The sequence below is a fragment of the Lepeophtheirus salmonis genome, chromosome 5 (genome assembly GCF_016086655.4).
Source record: "Lepeophtheirus salmonis chromosome 5, UVic_Lsal_1.4, whole genome shotgun sequence".
Taxonomy (NCBI): domain Eukaryota; kingdom Metazoa; phylum Arthropoda; class Copepoda; order Siphonostomatoida; family Caligidae; genus Lepeophtheirus; species Lepeophtheirus salmonis.
The window spans coordinates 8,705,918-8,731,231 of record NC_052135.2 but is presented as its reverse complement, the minus strand read 5'-3'; the positions used below and the strand labels follow the sequence as shown (position 1 = coordinate 8,731,231).

At 32.8% G+C, this 25,314-nt stretch overlaps 4 protein-coding genes across 10 annotated transcripts; 2 read left to right on the top strand and 2 right to left on the bottom strand.

Annotated features, from left to right (window-relative positions):
• Nucleotides 1–92: 92 nt before the first annotated feature.
• Scgbeta (sarcoglycan beta) lies at nt 93–3,353 on the bottom strand. 7 transcript variants are annotated; one of them, XM_071888213.1, is made up of 5 exons: nt 3,047–3,320; nt 2,892–2,948; nt 2,570–2,841; nt 1,073–1,188; nt 93–999 (listed from the first exon to the last, which is right to left on the bottom strand). In XM_071888213.1, the coding sequence occupies exons 3-5, from the start codon at nt 2,671–2,673 to the stop codon at nt 311–313; spliced, it is 909 nt and encodes a 302-aa protein (XP_071744314.1). In that variant the 5' UTR covers nt 2,674–2,841; nt 2,892–2,948; nt 3,047–3,320; the 3' UTR covers nt 93–310. The 7 variants fall into 7 exon arrangements, with proteins under 7 accessions (XP_071744314.1, XP_040568796.1, XP_040568797.1 ...); XM_040712862.2 differs by having other exon boundaries at nt 2,888–2,948; nt 3,047–3,319; XM_040712863.2 differs by having other exon boundaries at nt 2,570–2,788; nt 2,888–2,948; nt 3,047–3,319.
• A 5,469-nt stretch (nt 3,354–8,822) lies between these two features.
• On the top strand, nt 8,823–10,956 carry eIF2A (eukaryotic translation initiation factor 2A). The gene is made up of 2 exons (XM_040711515.2): nt 8,823–9,460; nt 9,546–10,956. Exons 1-2 carry the CDS (start codon nt 8,963–8,965, stop codon nt 10,791–10,793), a joined length of 1,746 nt encoding a protein of 581 aa, XP_040567449.1. The 5' UTR covers nt 8,823–8,962; the 3' UTR covers nt 10,794–10,956.
• Atf3 (Activating transcription factor 3) lies at nt 10,935–12,829 on the bottom strand. The gene is made up of 2 exons (XM_040711516.2): nt 11,623–12,829; nt 10,935–11,507 (listed from the first exon to the last, which is right to left on the bottom strand). Exons 1-2 carry the CDS (start codon nt 12,220–12,222, stop codon nt 11,196–11,198), a joined length of 912 nt encoding a protein of 303 aa, XP_040567450.1. The 5' UTR covers nt 12,223–12,829; the 3' UTR covers nt 10,935–11,195.
• Nucleotides 12,830–18,247: 5,418 nt separating this feature from the next.
• LOC121117648 (WD repeat-containing protein 47) lies at nt 18,248–22,903 on the top strand. The gene is made up of 2 exons (XM_040712094.2): nt 18,248–21,441; nt 21,900–22,903. Exons 1-2 carry the CDS (start codon nt 19,697–19,699, stop codon nt 22,507–22,509), a joined length of 2,355 nt encoding a protein of 784 aa, XP_040568028.1. The 5' UTR covers nt 18,248–19,696; the 3' UTR covers nt 22,510–22,903.
• Nucleotides 22,904–25,314: the final 2,411 nt, after the last annotated feature.

Sequence of the window (25,314 nt, the reverse complement as noted above, 5' to 3'; positions counted from 1 at the left end):
TGTTCAAAACTATCTAGGACTAAATAAATAAATAAATATTTATTGTACATAATAAATATATAATACATAATTATTTTTGTTCTGGCTTGTAATTTAATCTGTTGCATATTTTTATTGATTAATCATTATATGTATTCCTATATAATTGATCGAACCTTTTATTTGTATATAATATAGACATATTTCATACTAAAATAATATGAAAGCAAATTTTTTATAATTACAATGTGTAAGAAATGATTCAGTGAATAATAATTGTTATATTCTATTGCTACATGCATCAAAGTACCTTCGAGTCTTGAAGGTACATTTAATGATGACAAGGACTGTAATTATCATCATCACAATGTATAGGTGTCCCAGATACGTTTTCAGGGATTGTGTATACAAGTCCTGATGGTAAGCATATACAAATCTTGAAATGTGGATTTTCTCCAGGATAGCCACCATCACCTCCTACAGGGAGGGCCAAAGGGTCAAGTCGGATGTCCTCTGCATCAATTACTATTTTAGAGTCAGAAGAAAAAATGATATGCTCTCCGGCTTCCATTTTTATATTTTTTGACTCAATTGAAATCCCTTCTGCTCCTAATATATCAATCGTGGAGTCAGACTGAATAAACAAATCCTTCCAAAGTGGTGAACTAATTGAATCCAATGTTAGCTCGTTGATATGAAGGTTCTCAACAGAGTCTTCCCATGTTAAAATCGGAGACTGAGAGTCGAAAATAATTTTCTTTGATTCAGGATCTTGTACTTTAAGAAATTGAATGCTCTCAATTTTAAGACCCTCATCTTCGTTTAAAAATAGGCTAGCCCCATCCTTTGTTGTGCGAAATTTTAGCTCATCATTGGCATGAATATATAGGGGTTCATCACTGAAGCTACTTATTATACCATTTCCTGTAGTTATATTATTGGCAATTAGATCGTCTGTAAACTTAATTCCCAATTGGTTCGGAAGGAATTGCATGGTATTTAATCCATGAAGGGATAATCCTAAATATTTGACAAATGTGCATTTTAGGATGTCGAAAAAACACTTAGAAATGTGACAAAGGATGCCTCTTACCTAAAGCTTGAATTATAGCAATGAGTATAAATAGATTAATGAAGCCAATTATGAAAATGACAAAGCTACATGCCCAAAAATAATACATATAAGCACTTGTTTTTTCATCCATTTCCCTGAAAATAAAGACAACGATCATTATTTGGATTGCATAATTAACTAATTAATAATGATTAAGAATTTCCTCATTTCCTAGAAAAATCCTTCTATCACATTCCTCATATGTTTTGTTATAGTCGTCATGATGTAAATTGTCCTTTAAATAATTAGGTACTTCTACCCAATAAAAGTATTTGATCTTTATCCTACAATTAATACAGCCTACATCATTTGGAAATCCCCAATTGACATGAATGAAATACCCTTCATAGCTTTGTGATGTAAATTTAGTTTCCGATGGGTTTTACATAGAGAAGAAGATAATCTTTAAATTATATTTGTTGGCACTTGGGATGAAAATAGAAAGCAAAATCAGGGGATATGAAAATACTCACCTTCAAACAGGGTTTGTTTGATTTTATTAATATAGTTTATTTACCTAGTATATGGTTGATGACTTTAGTACAGAATAAATTTAAGGACTATGATCACAGAAAATGTTTAGTAGGGGAGAAAAAGCAATTGTTGAAGAAAGCGAGGAGATATTTTTTGAGATTTCCCCAAAGTTTCTTAGTACTTCTTATTCTCGCCTCCCCCTCTTTTTCTACTTTCTTCACTTTTCATATGATCTTATTCTCTCAGCTCTCCCCCCCGTTCTCATAATTTGGAGAGAGGCATCAATGGTTTTCGTTCTGCTAATTTATCAAATATTGTGATAAAATACCACATGCTTAACTCAATATTAAAATTAGTTTCCTTTTATCTTAATGCTATCAGAATGAAATGAATTAATTATTTGCCAGCTCATAATTGAAGTATTACCTTATTTACTGACTTTGAATGTATCTTTGTATCGCCAAAAATCATTTAGACCCTCTTATATTTGTTTTTAAGTACATAATATCATGCATGGGCAAAATATATTGATTAATTGTGTAGATAAGAGTGTTTCTACTTGAAAAAATATTGCTTACTGAGAACATAATCTGTAATTTCTCAATATATATATAATTAATCTATTACAATAAATTTATCAATGATGAAAATAGTAGAGCCCCCAGAACATTTTTTCTCACAATGTAAGCATACTGAAGGAATTAGAAGTCGAGTGTCAGAGATATCGTTTGCAGGAGGGTATGCAGGATTATATATATATACATATATGTTGTAGTTAATGTAAGAAATTCGTTAATATGCAAAAAACAACAAAAAAACTAGTCAATGTACATAATAACTGAACTAGATCGTTAATGTGGAAATAACGGAACAAGGCCGTTAATGCGCATAAAAACTAGGTAATGTGCATAATAACTGAACAAAACCGTTAATCTGCATAATAACTAAAAAAGATCGTTAATTTGAATATCATTTAAATTATAAATTTCACATTATACTCACAAACAAAATTGATCCTCGGCCCATGGGATATACAGCATATCCACAGGGCTTGATTTATAGTCAACACCCATTGTCATTGCATGTATTACAATCAGGGACGCCATCCGATGTATCCCCGGTTAATATCCCAACCCATGGGTGGTCTTGCGAGCCAACGCGAATAACAAACAGGTTGGAACCCACCGTCAATTCATTTAATATCGTCAGAAACGCCATCCACTATAGACACGATTTATATTACAACCCACGGGTTATTTTACATGCCAACGTGACTAATAAATGGGTTATATTATAACTCATAATGAATAGTTAACTTACATACGAAAAGAAATGGGCGGTGTAACTAGATTTTGGATCGCTCAAAAAATTGCTTATTTTTCTACACCAGTATGAAATAATGAGATAAATTTGGATTTTAGTTAGATTATACAACAGATTTGATGATTCTTTCATGATATTTTTTTAGGGAAAATTCACCTGAAAAACCTTTCTCTTGACCCGAAAGCTCCAAATATGTTAAAGTTAGTCAATGAATCCCTTCGAAATGTCCTTCCTTTACAATTCAGAAATTTTTTATTTGCTACTCACTGATGGAGCTCAGTACATGGTGTAGGCTGTAAAAAACCCTTAAATAACTTTTTCCAAATATATATCATGCCACTTGTTTAGTCCATAGATTACACAACATTTGTGAATAAATTATAAAGCTTTTTCAAAACGTAAATAACCCAGACAAGCTGGTCTTTTTAAGGAATGGCGTTCTTACCTCCTCATGATTCCTAACGGTTAAAGCAAGTTTCAGTGGGAGAGGTACTCCCATTGGAACCAGTTTTAAGCCGTTAGAAGGTCATGCGTCAAGGCTGCCATGTTACATTTAATATACAAGCTATTTTGAAGAAACAACGAAAATTGTATGCGAATTGAACCAAAATGATGCCCTCATCATTGAAAATTGACAGCAAGTTCTTGAAGATCCAGCCATTAAAAACAATTTTTTTTCTTCATCAAAGCTATTATGTCATTTTTATCAGAAGCAATTACAGAACTTGAAAGAGAAAGAATTCATTCCACTTTATGATTCTCTGAATATATTTTCTGAAGGTAAAAAAAGATCAAAATAATTCCTGCAGAAAAAGGAGGCATAATGCAAAGAAACATAAATAATATAATTCACATCAATCCTGATCTTCCATTTAAGCAAAAGGTTCGACGTATAATCAGTAGTAGTGATGATGGGATACCTCTTACTAAAAATACTTCTGAAGATCTATCTAACTTTAAAATGGTTCCAACTACTAATGTGGGTGTTGAACAGTCTTATAGTATATTTATAACTACCAATACTGATCAAAGGCAAAAAATTACGGAAAAATATATTTTTTTAAATCTTGATTTATCGATATAATATAGCAAAATTTATCAATAAGTTATTATAAAAATAAAACAACATAAATTATTTTTATAAACTGTATCTTTCTTTAAATACAGATTGCTCAATTTTGATATTTTTGGTGCTAATTTTTCAAAATTTTAGAGCTTATTTTGGGGGAAAAAACGCCCAATAATCCTAAGTATATTGATCACTTAAAATTAACCTGAATAACCGACAAACCATCTTTTATCCTTGACAATAATGACGAAGCTATGTTTAAGAAAGAAGGCATTCTAACAAAACTTAATTTCCCTTGTGCTGTTGGTGGATCAGTATGACGTCAAAACCAGCTCACTCTTTCGTGTAACTTGGAGCAATAGAAAATTTACTGATAAATCCTATTTATATTTACATACATCTTTCCGATAGTTAGAGAATAAAATAGTAAAACCATTCACCATTTTAAAATTATTCATTTATTACTATGTCACTGGTTATACATAGGTGGTTTTTTAAAGAAGAAAAATCATCTTGTCCTACCATGGTGATCAACTTAACTTAGTCATGGGGGAAGTTGATTATGTTTACATTAGTACAGAGATATTATATAGTATAAAAATGTTTATGGTGATGTTGATTTTAAAAAGCTTGACATATTTGTCAATAAGGTATAAGGAAATTGAAAAATATATACTATCTAGAAGGTGGTGTAACAGTCTGTACCTTGTTGTTTAAAAAATGGTGCATGCTTAGAAGAATTTTGACAGCACCTCCTATGTGAGAAACATACGTACATGTAATTTTTTACTAAATATTAATAATATTTTACTTCAGAGAGTTGTATTATTTTGCCACAAGATGGCACCACTCTTTGTTGCTTTGTTTACAAACGAATATAAGTAAACTTCGCTCATTCCCAATTAATGATTTAATGAATTTGTGAAAAAGAAATTGTTAAAAAAACAAAAAATATGAACATTTTGAACGTGCTTGTATAAACTTATTCAACTGACACTAGTCTCTCCAATGTATAAAGTAAGTTTTATCAACTTTTATCTCCAAGTACTTCATGGGGTCATTTAATAGTAGTAGATAAAAATGTAAAAAGGATGTAAAAAGAATGCTAAAGTATGTACAATGTGATGACTCATGAGTCATGCATTATTAGAGAAATTATTGGAGAGAAGGAAGTATAATTAAGGTAAATAATATCCTCCTTATTACAATATCAGTTGAAACAACTCTGATGATGGTATTTCCGGCATAAAGAGAGGGATATTGTTATGCGAGCTATCATATCAGTTTTGAAGTAGATATATATGTACAAATCTTTTTGGGAGTTTGTCCCTAGTAGGATGGGTTTAAAATGATAAGTTCTAGAACTTCCATCGTTCAAGTGTAAATAATAACATGAAGGCATTTTTATTGCAGAATAATGAATTATGCAACAAATTACTTGGAAAACTCAAAATGACTATATGTATGAAGGTACAAAAATGTTACATTATAGAACTGATTTGAGACATAGTGACTGTATATAATATATACTGCATATTTACTCAAAAGGTGGCAATATTTTACACATTTTCCTAACAAGACTTGCAAAAAAGGTGGCAGATAATAGTTTATATGGAAACATTTAAAGAAATCATAAGAAAAATTTCAGTACGACTCAATAAAAAGGTCAAGTATTTTAGAATGTGATAAAAAAGTGCATTGCTCATCAGTCATCCTGCATGTACACTGTTGATTGTATTACTAATCCGCAAAGTCGGGCAGTATATATAAAAAGCGCAGCTCCGTATCGATACGGAACCATCAGAAAAAAGTGGTCTGGATATACGGTACAGACTTAAGTTAGTGATGCGAATTCCGGCTCTTCTTAGAGAACCGGCTCTTTCGGCTCCCAAGCGGCTCTTCAGAAAAATTTTCTCTGCTGCATAATTTGCCGAATTACCTTGAAATCTCCCCCAAAAAAAAAAATCCTTCTATATTCGCTTAAAATTTCATACTGACGAAAAAAAATTATAATAAGAAGGCAAGAACTCCATCATTTGGGATAAGCTACTCCTAATTGGTGGGGAGCCGGCTCCCGTCGTTAACTTTAAATAGCCGGCTCATAGAGCAGTTACGTTCACGAATGACACGTCACTACTTAGCTGAAATGAAGTCCGTATCAAATCTACAAATATTACAATTTATCTATCAAAATGTACCTCTTTATGTCTCTGTCTTAGTTTAATATCTCAAAACCTCCAATAATAAAAAGTAGTGATGGGTCATAACACTAAGTAGGGATGTGAAAATTGTTCAAATCTACATGAGCATACATTAAAAAAATATATTTAAGTTGTTAATCTACAAGATATTATCACCAAGGCTGTGATTTTATCGGTCTAGTGGTTCTAACGGTTCAAGCGGTTCTTGTACCGCTAGAACCGGAACCGACAAAGTCGAACAGAGACCGGAAGCGAGACCGAAATATAATTAATTGTAGACATTAACAAAGTCTACCGTATTAATGTCATATTTTATTAAAAGCGTAGTTATACATTTATCAAACTTGCCAAAATATACTTTTCTTTTTGATTTACGCTCACGAGGATTTAGACAATTTTTCCATCTTTGGTTATAAGTTTTTTTAGAGCTTCGGTTATGATTATGATTTTTATTTAATAACCTCATTGTGTAGATCCACGAGCTGAGTTGACTCGCTACACATCACTGATTAAAAAAGAGGATAGATAATGTTGTTTAAAGTTGCAACTTGTATAAGAAAATTGTACAAGTTGCAACCAAAAAATGAGATGAATAATTTTAATTAAAGATTTACAGAACTTGGGATGAGAATCACGAAATAATTGAATATTCCATGAATGATTGATATATTCATCGTGTAATTTTTGATAATTTGAATACAAATTACTGCGGCACATCACAAAGTTCAAATGCACACAGTTATATTAAATACATCATAATCATATAATTTTAATAGATAAAAGTGGAATGATGGTATTAATGTATAGCTGACAGTTAAAATGGCTAGTGTTGTAATTAAATAATGCATTTTAAGACGAAGACATTGCAACTTTTTCTTTCATTAACTTGTACACAACATATATACAAATAACACAGTTTAACAGTTTAGTGTTTCTTACAACATTTTTGACGCTGATTCCAAATCTTTCTTTATATTTCTTCTAGCACGTACAGTTTTTAAGATGAACCTAATCTTGTTTTTATAAGTTTGCTTATTCATTTTTGGTAAATTAATAATTTTGATAAAATCTCCTTATATTTAAATGATATTTTTTAAATAAGAAATGGACCTAAGAGTGTCAAAATTTGTATATCCCCTTGTTATTCTTCTAGAATATAATATTATAACATAAAATATGCTGTCCTTCTGCATAAAGGTAATAAAATTATGTCCGTTCGCATTGCTCATTCCGTCCATATAAAAGAGACATATGACAATATAGAAATACTTCTAAAAAACAATTAAATATGACAATTATCAATAGACCATTTGTGAATATCTCAAAATTATAGGAATGCTTATGGGTATGAAATCATAATTCACAACATTTTGTTGTTTCCTATGTCTGTGGGACAGTCTTTTCACTATGGAACATTACACCAGAAGTGACCTGCATCTTAGTTCTACATATGTCCCTGTTTGTACCTTTAGGGCAGTGGTCGGGGAGCAGGGGTAAATTACCCCAAATTTTGGGGGTAATTTAAAATGATTTTTCTTGTTTGTTATTTCTATGCCATAAAAAAGGAATTTTACTTCCGAGTGTTAAATGAAATAAACTAATGAACTAAAAATTATTACTTGCTTGATACTTAAAAAGAACTTGAGTGCCGAATGTCGTTGAAAATGCACTTCCTGCATCCCCACTTAGATCTCTTCACAAAAAACCTTGGTACAGTGAGTTGACGAATAAGGAGAGCAATTTCACTTAGAGAATTGCTACCAAGGATTTTAGAATGAAACCATGATGACAGACTATTGTTGGATGCTGTATCGTCACAATCCACCCAAGTATACAAAAGGAAGACAAATTAACAACGCTTCTAATTAAATATATCATCTTTATATGTATTAGTATATTTTTATTTTGTGTTCCCTAAATTAGACTATTTGCATAAAGTTTAATCTATGTCACATAATAATCTCATAAAATTGCAAGGCTAATGGAAATACATTTTTATTGATTTGATGAAATTGATAAAAATTTCAAATCACTGTTACTGTATTTAGAAAACTTTACGTGTTATAAAATCCGGTTTGAAATCAGCGCAAAAAATGCGTTTAGAAAAATTTGTAATGAGAAAAAAAAGTATAATTTTGTTGACCTGTGTAATTATTTAAAATAAAAACCTTTTTTTATATTATACCAATTTAAATAAAATCAATATAAACTCGTGAATGTAAAGTTTGATAATAAAGAAGGAGTATTTATTTTGGCTTTTTGGACGATTTTCTCTTTGGTTAGGAATTTAAAAAAAAATGGTATAGAACGGAGGTATGATTATGAATATACGAAACTACTTTCTGAAAAATGATACGAAGGTACAGATATCCCGCTACGGAACTACTATCTGAAAAAAAAGATACGTAGGTACAGATACAGAACCACACAAACTCTTGTTACAGAAGTACGGATCTACTATTACATATAACTAATGGAAATGCATCATTAATAAGAAATAATTTATTGAGAGATTAATTACAATGATGGGTTGTGTACTATGAACATTACTAAAAAAATAATAGTACATTAATGTTTATATTAGGACCGATATACATAATTAATGAAACAAAGTACGTTTATTTAGAATGAATAAGAAGTGAAAGTAGCTGTTAGTGACGTAATGAGTATATTGATATTCGAAGTTGTGTGAGGAGTCTAATATGTAGAGAGAGAGAGGAATTCTACTTATAATTCCAGTACTAGGCTTTATGCTCCAGCTTCACCCACGTTGTTCCTCACTCTTTCCGTCCATCCTCATTGATGATGTGGAGTGGCAATTCTCTCGCAGTGCGTGATGCCAAGGGTCTTGTTCTCCTGGAAGGGTTACCCGAAGATGAGCCAAAGCCATGCGATTCCTTTCCATCGCAGAGTGGGAGCAGCACCCGGGTCCTCGCTACTTCGATGGATGGCTCCAAATTAGCGTGGGCTGAGGGTACGGCGGTATTCCTCACAGAGTATGATGGATCCTCCTGGAGCAAGCCTCATTCTTTTCCGCATCAAAGGGCTGCTCGACTCGTGTTTAGTCCCAAAGGAAGCATCTTGACGAGCTACGAGACATACGCCATTCGTAACAATCAGGTCCCCAGTGCCAATGTCTATCTTTGGGACACCAAGACCAAGAGTGAAACCCCTTTGGCTTCCTATGTAAGCCAAGGAACGGATTCATGGTGCATTCAATGGTCATCTGATGAGTCTCTAGCTCTGAGAAAACTTCCAAATTCACAAATCCTCGTTTTCGATACATCTGACTATTCTAAGGTAATTATCATCACATTTATTCTCTCATTTCCATCCTTCCTTTAATTTATTGCCCTGAGTAAAACAACTTTCATTTTCCTTACAGAAATCATCTCCAAAGTTTGATACCAAATTTGATTATCTTTCCCTGAGTCCTAAAGGAAATAATTTTGTCATTTTTCAAAAAGGAGGACAAAAGAAGGAATCTGTTGCTAGTTTTGCGAAGTTTTTTACCTACCCTAATCTAAGTAGTCCGGTAGGTAACAAGAGTCTCGCCTTCGCCGATAAAATGGATTCTTTCTGGAGTGCATCTGGAAATGCTGTTTTGCTTCTTTCTACTGCTGAAGTGGATAGTTCATCCTATTATGGAAAACAACAACTCTATTTCATGAATAGTAGTGGAGACTCTGTCAACATGCGCACACCCAAGGAAGGTCCTATTTACTGTGTGACTTGGAGTCCTACAAAGGATGAATTTATTGTGGTGTACGGATTTATGCCTGCTAAAGTCACTTTATATGATAAGTCCTGTAACAAAATCTTTGACTTTGGCACTGGCCCAAGGAACGCTGTTCATTTTAACCCTCAAGGCACCATAGCGCTCTTTGGAGGATTCGGGAACATTAATGGTGCTATTGAGGTTTGGGACATTCGAGAAAAGGAAAAATTGGCTTCCTTTGAAGCTCCTTACACAACAGACTTGAAATGGAGCCCTGATGGCAAATTATTTGTCACTTCAACCTGCGCACCGAGACTAAGAATAGGAAATGGCTACAAAATTTGGCACTACTCCGGTAGCCTCCTCTATGAAAAGAATTATGGAAACGAGGAAGAGCTCTGGGAAGTGTGTTGGAAGAATCCTTTAAAGCCCTACCCTGTATTTCCTATATCTAAGGTACCCGTTAAGGGTATTAAGTCATCAACGCCTGTGACATCCAAACAAGCATATCGCCCTCCGATGGCACGTAATCGAGGTGGCTCACAAATGACTGCACCTTTGGGAGAGAAGGAGCTTCCTGAAAATGAAAAGGGTAAAGGGAATGAGGAAAAGGGGGGTGTAAACAAATCAGCTGCCAAGAATTTGAAGCGCAGAGAGGCTGCCAAGAAGAAAAAAGAAACTATTTCATTGAATGGAGGGACTACTGATTCAAACGCCGATTCTACTGTTACGGAACAAAAAGGAGGAGATCCTTCTCAAAACTATAAGAAGATACGTAAACTGCAAGATAAGTTAGCTCAAATATCTCAGCTAAAGGTACTTCAAAGTGAAGGGAAAAAATTGGAAACTAATCAATTAGAAAAGTTAAAAAAGGAGAAAGAATTTTTGGAGGAAATCGCCAAGTTACAATTATAAACAGTATACGTTTCAAAATTAGATCAGTCACTTTCTCGCCATATATATTTTTGTCTTCATACTTATACCTATAGCCTTCTTCACACTATGAATGAATATTAATTACAGTGGGCCACTCCATTTAATTAAATCTATAATATATAAAAAAAGGGGAAGTCAATTATATTTATTTATCTGTTTGTTTATTATATTTAGTGTAGTTGATTGTACTTGTAGGAAATATGGCTGGCTGATTTGAATGGAAACACGATAGCCTATCGTTATTGTGATACCATTAGGTTGAAGCGTAAGAGGAGGTTATTTCATAATAATTTTCGTCTTTTGTACAAAACATTTCTGACATGTCTGCATTAGCCGATACACTGAACTTGTGAAAATTAGATTTGTTTTTATTTCGTGCCTTCACATTGCCATGCACCGGCTGCTTAAGTCGTAAAAGGATTGTGTGATGGCACTTTTAGCTAAAAAAAAATCTGAATTGGCGGACTGTTGAGTATTCGAGAAGCTGCAGGATCTCCTAAACTCCAGAGAAGGATCCATTTCCTTCTCTGTCACAGTCGTTGAAGATTCTTCCTGTTTGACTAAGAAGAGTGGACAACTAGGGATGAGAGCTTTGTGTTTCTCTAAGACTTCTGTTAACTTTCTCTTCTCGATTTCGAGACGTGCGCTCTCGGATTTGAAAGATACATGTTGACGTTTGAGGTCTTCGTGCTCCTATAATAAAATATGGATTCATGTAGAATTGCACATATTGTATTAACTAAATCAGACAGTATTTCAACTGTCAAGTACATGGATACTCTCTGTCAATGTTGTCTACGTATATTACCTGTGCAAGTACTGTGAATTGTGCCTTTTTTTTATTTCTACATTTGGTAGCTGCCAGTTTGTTTCTCTCACGTCGACGAAGTCGCTTAGCTAAATCATCAGGAGATAAAAGTTCTTCTTTGATTTCAATGCGAGGAGGCTTTGGTATTGGAGGAGCCTTGGTAACTGGTTGTGGCGCAGGGGTTATACTAATTTTAGGCTTCTTGATTGGAGGAGCTATTACAGGATCCTCCTTTGTTGAGTTATTTGCTCCAAGCTTTCGTTTCACTTTCATTTTAAGTCCTTCCTTTATAAATTGTGAGCAATATTGCTGAACACTTAGTCCTGAACAACTTTTTTCTGGAGTTCCCGCTGAAAAATGAGTCAATGGACTTGATACATTAGATACAAGTGCGGAAGTAGTTGTAGATGATGATAGTGTCCTATCCTCATTATTAGGAATGGCTGAAGAGGATGAATTAGACGATGCAAAGTTTGCAAAAGGTCCATTTGTCATATTGACAATTGAATTTAGAATTTCAGGAGTGTTCGGAGTATGTGATTCCGAATGAGAATTTTGTGGAACGGCCAAGTGGACATTTAGAGATAGTGATGGATCCATTTTCTATCAATGATGAGCGTATTAACATACACGAATGTTCAAATCTCTTACAGTATTCATTCATTTGTTTAATAATAATAAAGTGAGCTACTAAAACATATAAATAAGTGGCGGAGTGTAAATCTATTTCTTCACTAGTACTTGTACAACTATCTTGTATGTACGCAGACCCAAAAACTAAGTGTCATAAAGTGTATACATGATTGGCTTATTCTTGAATCTGACGTGTTTATACGGATTCTTATTCGCTACGGTTTTATGTTTTATTTGAAGCCTGATAATAAGCGTAGGCTTATTTTTTCACATATACATTTATAAGTACATATTTATACGACTTTATGTGTGCTGCTTAGATATATATTGTAGTAGGCATTTAAGGCCATCTAATTTTACACGCCGAGGTCCATTACTTGCTATATGCATGTATTTTACTCCCCAAGAGTATACAATATATATAAATAATAACATAACATTAAGATATCAAGTGTATCAGGAATTATTATGATGTTTGATAGTCCTGTATATAAATCATAATATTTTCTCTAACCAAAATGTATCAACAATCACATTTTGTATGTTTGTCTTAAGCAAGACACACAGAACAACTGTTGAATGTTGTCATGTGACAAATTAAAATAAAAGTACATTGATTCATGCATGAAACCTCTCAGTCATCATGAGTGGCTTTGCATTACTTTTTATAATATACGAACATACTTAATAATAATACCAATTTATTAAGTTAAAAAAATATTAATACATAGAGCAATAGAAGGGGTGCTTAAAGGAAAATAAATTCGTATTAATTGTTCTTGTATTTGCATGTACCTAGTTATCTTGAAGTCAAGCACAACAACACACCCTAAGTTTGCATATTCATGAATAAACAAGACTAACTATGATGAAAAATGAGTATTTTATCTAGGAGTGGTTATAATATTAGACAGTACATCAGTTTGTCAATGTGTTGTATGTACACAAATTGATTAATCTAATTCTCTAGCTAAAAGCTCGTAATGAAATTGTGCTTAATTACATAATAATAATATTCTAACGTACAATAGTGTACACAATATTCACAAAACTTTCTTCTAACGATAGAATGTTACTATTATGAACTAGTAAATGCATTTGAGTATTATTATACGAAGGCTAATCGTGGGTTTCAAACATACAAGTACATAAGTGAGTCCCTACTTTCCCCCCTTCTTCATCATCACTCTTATCACGGAAGCATTTCATTAACTATCTGACAGGTGTTTTTAACACATATTAATAATTGTTCATATGCAAGGGCTGGAGAGAGAATACGAGTCCAACTGGAGTCTGTTAATTAGACATAAGTGCAATTCAAGTACAAGTTTCCAACTCGGATTCAATCATCATTAATATTAAAATATCATTGTACAAAAAGATAAAAGGCACTTAAATAATAATAATTAGTTAATTATTATTGAAATAAATGATGTTTGCTAGCCTCAAGTTATTTTCAAGTATTAATATTTCAACTTACAATATGATTTTGAGTAAAAAATTTAATTTAGCGTGATCATATTTTGATTTCCTAAAAAGAGGACACGTAGCTCCATCAGTAGGGAAGTCGGTAGGAGGTTTCTTTTGGGTAGAAAGGGGTGTAAGCGGAGGCTCAAGCACGCCCGCTACAAATGGGCTTGAAGAGCTGATAAATTACAGCAATAACATAGCATAAGTTCATTGGGCCATTTGTCATATTTTTATCAAGGTTAATAGAAATACAAGGTTATACCATAACGCTTTTCTGACTGATGTTTGACTTCTACCACGCTTTTTAATAGTGACGTCAAATAGAATAACTGTTACTATTGGAGTACCGCTGTTCAAAAAATTTCTGTCTTGCCCAGTAGTCAGTTCGGTAGATCAAATTGAAAATTATGGAAAGGCAGATTACATGATGGCATAACTTTGTATTTCTATTAACCTTGATTTGTATGAAAAAGCAAACAACAACACCCATTTATTAGATTCAAATAGTCGAATGTATACCTATACCCAAGGTACCCGCAAAAAAATAATAAAACAGACATACATTTATGACAGTCCCCGGACACTCCAGATAGGATGTAAAAAGAGGACATTTCTCGGGTTAAAAAGAACAATTAACAATTGATCAACCTACTTTAATTAAACTTAAGTGGAAAGAAAAAAACGAAGTATAGCAAAAAAAAAAGATCAAAAAAGTTTGATGTTTGCTCTTTTTTTTTTTCTTTTCATTATTTAATTAGTCGTGGGGTATTAACATCTCCCTCTAAAAGAAGAATTATTGTTTATTACTATCTTTGGTGTAAATTGTTTTAAACATCATAATAAAATAAATATACATGATCTTATATATAATTATAATATTTTCCTGCACTAATACTATGGATTTTAAATGTAGAAGGTTCCCTTTTTTGTAGCAGTAACTCATTTTCCCATTCCAAAATCATATAACAGACAGCTGATATTAACAAGGGTTCTAATTTAGTTTAACCAGATGCTTCGCTCCAACCTTCTCCTTGCACTCTTAAACAAATCCAATTTCTAACTATGACTCATGGATTTACAAATGGTATTTAATTAATTAGTACTATGTAATTAGTACCAACGTTTTGATGGTCCATTCCCCCCATGACAAAATCTACAATATGAGATCAACCTTTATCTATATCATAATACCATATGCATCTCATATCAGTGTATTGCAAGACATGTGGGAGTATATACATTTTACAATGTATTCTCAAAAAATTCTCAAATAAAAATTAGAATCTTAATATAAATATACAACAAAGAAACAGTTAACAATTATTAAGGTTATAGCTAGGGCTGTAAATCCTATGCAATTTTAGCATGCAAGTTGTTGTTGTCAACCTGAGTAGCTTTTTTCATTTTCTAAAGCTGTTATCATTAGGGATGTGAAAATCGTCTAACTCCTACTTACATTAAAAAAAAGAATATGCTTCTAATCTGCAAGGTATTAGTGCTAGATTATTCATATTATTTCTCCCTATTTAAAAAAAAAAATCAAAAGTATTAGCGACCAAGGAGCATGCACTAATATTTTATAGTGATCTCTGTCAGTAGATATATCGTTTATCAAAGTTGCCAACATTACGTTTCTTTTCGATTTACACTCACGAGGATTTCGTCAATTTTTACATCTCTAATTATCATTATTCTTGAGAGAGAACATCTAATTAGAAAATGTAACAACGAGTGTGTGTGTGCTTATTTAAGACGAAGTGTAACGCCGAGGATGTATTAGGGAGTTATAAGTAGTTATAAATCCTATTGAACTCCGCGTAGAATTGAAGATCAAAAATGAAGTAACTCCTGCCTATGCCCTTGCTTGAAATGGGGTCGGACTTGTTTACTTTCTTCCAAACTTAGCTGCTAGCAGTCAACCTAATGAAACAGCATGAAGGCTAATTTTCTCTCCTTCAAAACATTCTTCAAATTGTTAGGGTTATTACGTTGATTTTCCGATTCTTTTCTTACAATTTACAACCCTAGGTATATATTTTTTCTTGTAATGACAGCTAAAAGTAATCATTCCTTTTTGGATTCTTATCTTTCATTTCATTATGTAAAATATATACAAGTTCTAACTTGGCTTATTTCGCTATCACATAAAAAGATAAAAATTATGATATCATGACTATTAACATATGGATTACATCTTCCTGTTTGTTGTATGAAATCAGAGTTCATTTGAAATCCCCATGAGCACTTAAAAAATCTCTCAAAAATAGAGAGAAAATCCACCATGGCTGACTTAATACAGGCATATCCCTCTAAAATTATTAACTTGGCAGTTCATACTTATTTTATTGCTATACATTTAATCATTAACACATCTAATAAATAATAAGCAAGTCAATGCCTCCTTAAATACATCCAGAGTTTCATTGGACAAATATTTTCATCCATACACTTCATCATCATGTGAGATATGAGCTAAAGTAAAAAACAAAAACAAAATGGATACCGGTTTACCTATGTATCATATCAATGTATTCAAAGGCAGATGCATATAATAAATATGATTTGACCTTTATCTCAAGCGACGGTCTTGATGACATTGGCACCTTTTCTCTCCTTGTGTGTGTACTAAAAAAAATTACGCCCCCCGTAAGATTTTGTGACGAGGGAGGTTTTGGGTGGCTTTTTTTAAAAGAAGATACAAATAATATAATTAAAATTTTGCAAACTCATATGGTGTACCCGCCCCTGAGTACAGTTTTCCATTTCAATATACTGGAATAAATATGAACAGGGACTGTTTAACGTCCGGCACAACTTGTCCGAAGATGGACGGCTCTAATATCGTGACAAAATTAAATAGGATTTAAAACGACAATAATGACTGATAACATTATGGAATAAGACAAATACAAGCTCAATACAAAGTTTATATCACAAGAAAATGATGCCACAGAGTAATTTGTATTTTTCGACTGAAATTTGACTTCCTTTGTGTTTAAAATTTGAGATCCCCAGGTTTTAATTGGATAGAGGGCTCCCAAGTAGCTATTCTTGTGTAGCTAACATTTCATTCTCTTATACAAGTTGTAACTTGTATAATCTCGGATTATTAATCCGATTGTACAAGTTACAATTTCGACGTCTCATAACGCATTATGTAATAACAACATGATTAATTTCAATTAACATTTATCTTATAATTGCATATTTATCTATTATAATTACTAGATTATTTTGTATTCACGAGTAATATAGCATTGTAAATTAAAACTTTATAATGTCCCAATGAGTTCTTATCAAGAAGTCATTTTCATTAAAAAAAAGTCATCATTATATCATTAATATATCGACCATTCATGGAATATCAGGTCCGTAATCATCAGACGGAGGGGGAGGGGGCTGTCTAGACAATTACCATTTTATGATTATCCTTTCCATAAGTACTGACTACTGTAACCATTCATTTAATATTCTTCCTCTCATATTCGTGTTGCGACTTGTAATACACGACATAAACACAATACCGAGTAGTCCATTAAAATATGAACACTTTTAAATTTTAAACTTCATCAAGATATAGTTTATTAATTAACAGTAGAATTTCAACAAAATTAATACTATAAATAGATGTATGTCTGAGCTCTCTTAATCATTAATGTAGCCACCCTTAGTGGCAATTATGTTTTCCAGGCGGCGGCTGTATTTCTCTGTCATGGAACTCCAATACTGGCTGACAGTGACTTTGATGGCCTCAATGTTTGAAGGAAGGACACTGCATGGCTTCCCCTCGAGATGCACCCAAAAGGTCGTCGATGGGGTGGGCATCAGGGCTGTAGGGAGGGCCAAAATTGTCAAAAAAAAGAGTTCAAAAGAACTCGAAAGACTAATTCAAAAGAGTGTTGCAACGGAGGAGATGGATTTCTTTCATTGGTGCAGTTTAAAGCGGCCTCTCCACCTTCACAAGGCTCTTGCCACGTTCTTCTTAACGTTTCTCTGGACAGTCTTGTATGAAACCTCGAGATCTCTTCTATGGGCTGTTTTCTTTAACTCCTTCTGGTCTAGTTTGACTTTTTAGACTTAGCCCTGCTTCCTCTCCACCGCTTGGACTTACTGGCGGCATAAATGGTGGTGCTGGAGACACACAACTGCTTGAAGTGCGCGAATGGAAATCCGTCGATCACGTTCAAGTGTCATTTTCTCGACTTGTACGTAAGCTAGGGAGCTCCAATTTCTTTTGTTTTGCAATTAATTGTATATACTTTAATATATCGAAATATGAATTAATTTAAATTACTCAAGCTTCATTTATTATTGAATTAATTCAAATTTCAATGGACCACCCGCTATGTACATTGCACATAACATGTTCTCAGGAATGAAACAAAATGTTTAAACCTATTCGAATAAAGTAAAAGGGTAATCCGTATAACACATAATATATTATATTCTCGTATTGTTACATACATACATAATTTGTTTATACAAGTTGTAACTTGTACAAACAAATTTTACAAGTTGCTAGCAAAAAATGAAATACATAATTTTAAATGAAGGATTTACAGTACTTGGGATGAGGCTCATGGAATTATTGAATATTTCATAGATGATCGATTGTATCATTTAAAGTAGTTGACTCTAAGTATTATGAACTCAAAAAAGATTATATTACATATCATTTGGATTTGTATATTAGTAAATATATAAAGAGAATCATGCATTAATTGAATATTCCATGGTGTAATTTTTGATTATTTGAATAAAAATACTTAAATAAAAATATTCTGTGGCACCTTTTAATGTTCAAATACCCACAGTTAAATGCATAATAAACAATCTTAATAGATCAAAATTAAATGATGGTATCTGTGTAAAGTTGGTCATTAGAAGGACCCATGTTCTAATTAAATAATATATTTTAAGAGGAAGAATTTGCAACTTATACAATTTGATTATAGAAGTTGCAACTTGTACAGAATAAATACATAGTTATATTATTTGGGAGAAACACCATCCTAAAATAAATTGTTTCATTTGAACTTGTAAAATTTTTCAAGTTCACGAAAAGCTTGTTCCTTGAAAATAATAATTTTTAGTGACTCATTTTAGTTATTATATATTCAAAAAACTTTGCATGTGTACCATTTTTCTTCTTGTTATAAATATCAGTTATTATTAATATATCAGTGGTACATTAATAATAATTGATCACACAGGCCCATGTGATGTTTTAAGAAAAGGATGAAAATGTCTAAATAAATACTGAGGGGTGTTTCCTTCATAGAATCATACGTACGAACAAAAAAACAAATACTATCAATATGGAGAGAAATTATTATGATCAAAGCGTGATAAATGTCTATATTAATATTATTATCAAAGTGTATTGAAATAATATGTATTAATGTAGTTTTCTCTTCTTTTTGAAAAATTAGTAGGTATATAACATTTATTATATATTAATGTAGGCAGTATAAGAAAAAGAAGACATAAGGATCGTATATATTAATAAATAATACAAAATGATGGCTGACTGGTTGTGTTTATCTTAAAGAAGGAATCTGAGGCATGAATGGCTACATTTAATTGTCCGGCGGGCGTGGTAGTTGGTTTCTCTTCGTTTAATATGTAATAAAATATATATCTAATTTTTACGGGACTTTTCTTCTTCTTCTTGCTTTTCTTTTCTTCTTGTTGCCTAGTGTGCCTGTGACAAGTATGATGGCTATGAGTCGTGCGTGAGCTGAAGAAAGAGCCGAAGAAGATTGCTGACAGTAGTAGTACTAAAAAGTAAAAAAAATAAAAAAAAAAGAGAGAGAGAGAAAAGAGAAAAAGTGAAGTTGTGGTGGAGTGCCCGCGCATGGACGAAAGTCCCGTTTCCATATTTCCTGATATTGAGTAAAGTAATTCCTTCTTCATCCATTGATTGTGGTGATTGTGGTGTTTTGGTACTCTGTATCCAAGAGCCTGGATCATGGCATCTTCTTCCAGCGCCACGACTCATCTTGTCCTTAAGGAAGAGGATGTCATTAAATTGGCATGTGAATTCTTGGGCAATCGTGAAATGTTCATATCGCAGGTGACAGTGGAACGGGAATCTGGAGTGATCAATGGGAACTACTCTGATGACATGCTTTTCTTGCGACAACTAATATTGGATGGACAGTGGGATGATGTGATGGAGTTCATTCAGCCTCTGGCCTCTCTTTCCTCATTCAACTACAAACTCTTTCAATTCATGATACTCAAAGCCAAATACATTGAACTCTTATGCATCAAGAGCGAGTCTCTCATTCTACCCAATCCAGAGACTGCAGTGGATGCCGTCGTTGAAGTGCTCAATGAAATAGAGAAAGTGGCCCCCACCAAGGAAGTCTACTCCAATCTTTGCCTTCTTCTCACCGTCAACAAGCTCTCTGAACACCCAGACTTCAAAACTTGGAATCCTAACAAAGGCCGCAATGCATGTTTTAAAGAGATCAAACCTCTCTGTGAAGAGCTACTGGGTGGATCATCTGAAAATAAAAAAGATCCTTCTAGGAGTTTCACTGAAGGGCCCCATTCTGCAACGAATGATCGTCTTCTTCAGCTTCTTATCAAAGGAATACTCTATGAGTCTTGTGTCGATTATTGTCAGCAAAAAGCCACAGGTCCTAAAAAGCCTGGAGGACAAATACAATTCACTGAATTACTTAGTCATTCAGATTTCAGTGATTCAGACCTAAGTTTATTGTCATGGCTACAAAGCATTCCCTCCGAAACTTTTAGTTGTCCCTTTGAACAGCGTTCACTTAATGTTGATGTTGAACGGATTAAAGCTCCTGTCCTTGAGACCAACTGGACGGAGCATATGCTAGTAACTCCCATTAAACCAAATATATTTCCTCATTCAGCCATGCCTCATCGGTCGAAAGGAGCAGAAATCATGACAAAGTCTTTAAATATTGGTGCTTTATCTGCAAAAGGAGGTAATAGGTGTATAGGAGAAAATGGGGTTCATAGAAATAATCCGAGTGGTAATTCCATGGTGGACATGTCAAAAAGTTTTGCTAGTTTTCATTTGACTGGAAAGAAACTCATGGACACATCTGTTGATCAATTATTTTTAAAAGAAGAACTTTCCGCGACGAAAGCCTCACAAATTCCACAAAGTCAGTTATCCAAAGAGACAGACACATCAAAAATGGAGTATGTTAGTAAAACACGACTTCATCATTCCTCAAAGCCTGACGAAAATACTCCCACCATTCCAGAATCACATGCACTCGAAAATAACAAACCCCAACAACCAAGCTCTATTGAGAATACTAATCAAAACAACAACAATATTAAAGCAGCTCCCTCCTCCTCCTCCTCCTCCTCGACATCTCGATTTCTAAATGTTACGACCATTGAGGATGTACAAGCCTTACGTTGCGCTGAATTTCATCCAAGTGGAAAAATATACGCTGTTGGCTCGAACTCTAAAACACTCAGAATTTGTCAGTATCCCAACATTGATGAACTCACAGAAAGTCATGAGACAAATCAACCAGTGGTTTTGTTCAAAAGAACGAAGCACCATAAGGGATCTATTTATTGTTTATCTTGGAATAACTCTGGAAATTTAGTAGCCACTGGTTCTAATGATAAAACAGTTAAGCTAATGAAATTCAATACTGATACCTGCTCTCTTGAAGGCAACGAAGTTGAATTAACGATGCACGACGGAACCATAAGGTGATTATTACAATAAAAATATACTAATTAAATATAATATCTTCATTTTTGAATAGGAATTTTCTCATGTATGACTCTTATTATTCGTTTTTTTTTATTAAAAAAAATTGAATGATACAATCTGTTGTCTTTTTAGTAACTATTATAAATGGAGTAAATATACTTATTATTTTCATTTAATAATTTATAATTTTTTAAATATGAACTAAGACATAAATATTTGCATGAGGTTAAATTTGATCCTTAATATTACGTGTTTGCTTCAAGAGATTGAAAACAATACGTCTGTCTAATTTTACTCATATGAGTTGAATTTTTTTAATATTCAATATTATTAATTAGGAAAATCATTCAGGTTTCTATTATTTTTTGCTACGCCTTCCTTTATCGAAGAATACAAAAAACAATTTATTTAAATTGCAAGTGTAATAATTACATATTTCTATATTTGATTACAGAGATTGCACTTTTTTGGACGATTCAAAGTCTTCATATTTAGTGTCTGCGGGTGCTGGTGATTGTAAGATATATCTCACGGACTGCACAATCGCGTCTCCTTTTCATGCCCTCGTTGGACATAGGGATTATATTTTGTCCCTTTACACTTGGGGAGGTGCACTTTTTGTGTCTGGATCTGCAGATAAGACTGTACGCTTTTGGGATCTTCGATCACGTGGGTGTGTTAACATGGTTCAGTATGGAGGCTCGTCTGTCGCTTCTTGCTCAGTGGATCCTTCTGGCAGACTTCTAGTAACTGGTCATGAAGATTCTTCTATTATTTTATATGATATTCGAGGGTGTCGAACAGTTCAATCCTTCAAGCCTCATAATTCGGATGTGCGATCTGTACGATTCTCTCCTAGTGCATTTTACTTGCTGAGCACTGGCTATGATAACAAAGTAATTCTTACAGATCTTCAAGGGGATCTTACTAGTCCTTTACCCAGCGTAGTAGTTGCTACTCATTCTGATAAAGTGATATCGGGTCGATGGCATCCAACAGACTTTAGTTTTTTGAGCTCCAGTGCAGATAAGACAGCTACTCTCTGGGCATTGCCACCCTTATAAACAGGATTAAAATAACACTGGAAAATTGTCATATTTTAATCCATTTGAATTGGGAACCCATACTTATTCAGAATCAATACAATATATTGTAAAATTTATTACATACATATTAAACAATTTTGCACAATATTAAGGCAGGGCTACGTACTTATTTATAATGATGACGTATGTGCTTAAAAACAAAAGCCACCATGCAAATAGCAAACATGAAAACGGCTTTTTATTTATTATTGTCATAGTTATGTTTTTATTTAAATTTGTTTTAATTTTATCATTAGTATTATTTCGTTGACTTGTACTATATATAGTATTATTCTCATTATTTCAACTTTGTTTCACTGTTAATCACATACAATATAATCAGAAAACAAAATAAAAAAATATCTTTCTAAAACATAATTTTCTACTTTAGTGAGTGTTAGCCCATTTATGTATGTACATGGTTTTTTTTTAAATGACCATTTTGACTTTTCTGTTACTCTTGATATAACGACAATGTTGAAACACATTTACTTACTTCACTATGTATTTATTAATTAATTTGATTTATGTCTAGGCAATGGCAACAACAAATGGGGTCATTAGACACAAATTGTGCTTCATACTTACTTAAATCATTATAAATAAATAGTAACACTACTTCTGTACATTAAACACGAAATTCCATTTAGCTGTTTACATTGCTAAGATATCAGAATACTGATCAATTGAATTGATAAATGCAATATAATTATATTTGATATCATTGCTCTATATCTAAGAAAAAATGCTTTGATTACTCATTCCTCCCCTCCTTAAATTATTTGCGAGAATATTCGGAGTATGCTTTTAAGTATTCTAACATACCTCACCATTAATTTAATCTTATGTAGGGAATATCATCAAGAGAATAATTTCGACTAAACCGACTCTTATGGTGTCCTTTGTACCTACCTACACAATAATGTTTACTTATAAATTGTATAATCCCTACTGTAGGATATAAATACGAAACCTCAATTTAATTTCATTACTACGCAATTTTTGGGCTGTATAAAATATGACATGTTGGTTTGTAAACGTCATTATTAGGTTCTTTGGACGTTTTTTAAAGATTTATAAGTATGAATAACTCCGATGTCGATCCTTAAATCTATTGTAGAGTTGTATATAATATATAGTAATATCAGAGACATCTGTAAGATTATATTGGTTTTTTTTTTGAAAATTAAAATTTCTGACTTTTTAGAAAAAACATCCATAAAATAATTTTTTTCTTGTCCAAAACAAAACTTCCTTATTTTGGATGGGGGGGGCAGCTACAGCTCACCCCTTGCGGACGCCCCTGACTATACATCTAGTTGTAAAAATATGAATTTGGAGGAGTGCGATTATTTTTGTAGTTGCAACCGGAAGTGTTTTATAAATTTCAAAGTTGTTATCATTATTTTTGATGAGAGAACATATAACTTATATGTATAAAGTATTCACTTATGCGTGAAAGACGATATGTAACACTGATAATTTATTGCGAAATTATAAGTGTAAATCCTTCTTAGAATTGGTGTAGAATTGGGGATTGACATCTTGGTAATTCCTGCTTATGTGTCTTTCCCAAAGGTTCTTCAAATTTTTAGGGTGACCAAGTTTATTTTCGTTTTTTTAATATACTAGTAGGTCATATTTTTACAACTTTAACGATACATATAGTAACTATGTACATTTTGTTCAGCACGAGGAGAAGGCAGGAATGTTATTTATTTTACTACTGAATTGAGACCTTTTTTAACATAACTGCCGGTTATGTGATTTTTGATGTATTACTGCTATGGAGAGGAGAACCTTCAACATTAAAAATAATATTAATATTTTATTTAGTTTAGTTATTAGGCTTCAATGATAAGAAATATTAGTAATATAAATTTGTTTTATTAATTTAGAAGATTTACTTCCATTTTTCATGGCCCCCCTCACACGTAGTTACTCAATGCTTAGATGCTATCTCCATAAAAATGTAAAAATAATGATAAATGCTTCATAAAACATCGTTCAAGTTATCAACCCCCCCAAAAAAAAAAAAGCACAATAAACATTGCTTAGGATTTACAATTCTAAATATTAGGTTATGGGAAAAAGCAAGTTCGTATTTTTTGCTTTATTTCAATACTTTATAAGAAGTGCTGGAATCAATTTAAGGCAAGTTCTGTTCCCTGTTCTGTTTAATAACTTGTGAACAATAAGAATCCAACTTCATAATACCATTTTAGTAGAAACACTAGTCCCTATTGACAAAAACTCGGCCAACCAATTTTCAAATGCTTCTATTGAGGTCAAATTTGTTCCCCAAACCGTGTTGGCCATAGATAAGAACAGGTGGTAGGGACATTCCATGCCAAATCAACGAGGGCATATCACCAAACCCTATCAGATTTGGATGATTTTTGGCACAAAAATACAAATTCATGAGTAAATTAAGTGTGCAAATTTCAGTACACAATTCTGAGTCGTTTCTGAGATATAGATACTCATCTCAGACCAAAATTTTCAACGTCACTTTAATGTCTCTTTACCAGACGCTACTTTTTCTTGTATTTTTTTAATACAAAAGAGCTACCCTCTTGAAATTTGGTACTTAACTATTATGAAGCGTGATAATTCTAAAAATGAAGTCAAAATTAGAATATTTAAATTTCTTATGGTCTCAATTTTGATTAAAAAAAACAAGACTGAAATTCACTAGAAAATACTTTGGCAACATTTTTTTACATAAATAGGGGTATTAATGTGCCAAAAATCGTGTTGGCTTTTTTATCATAGCTCGCAGGG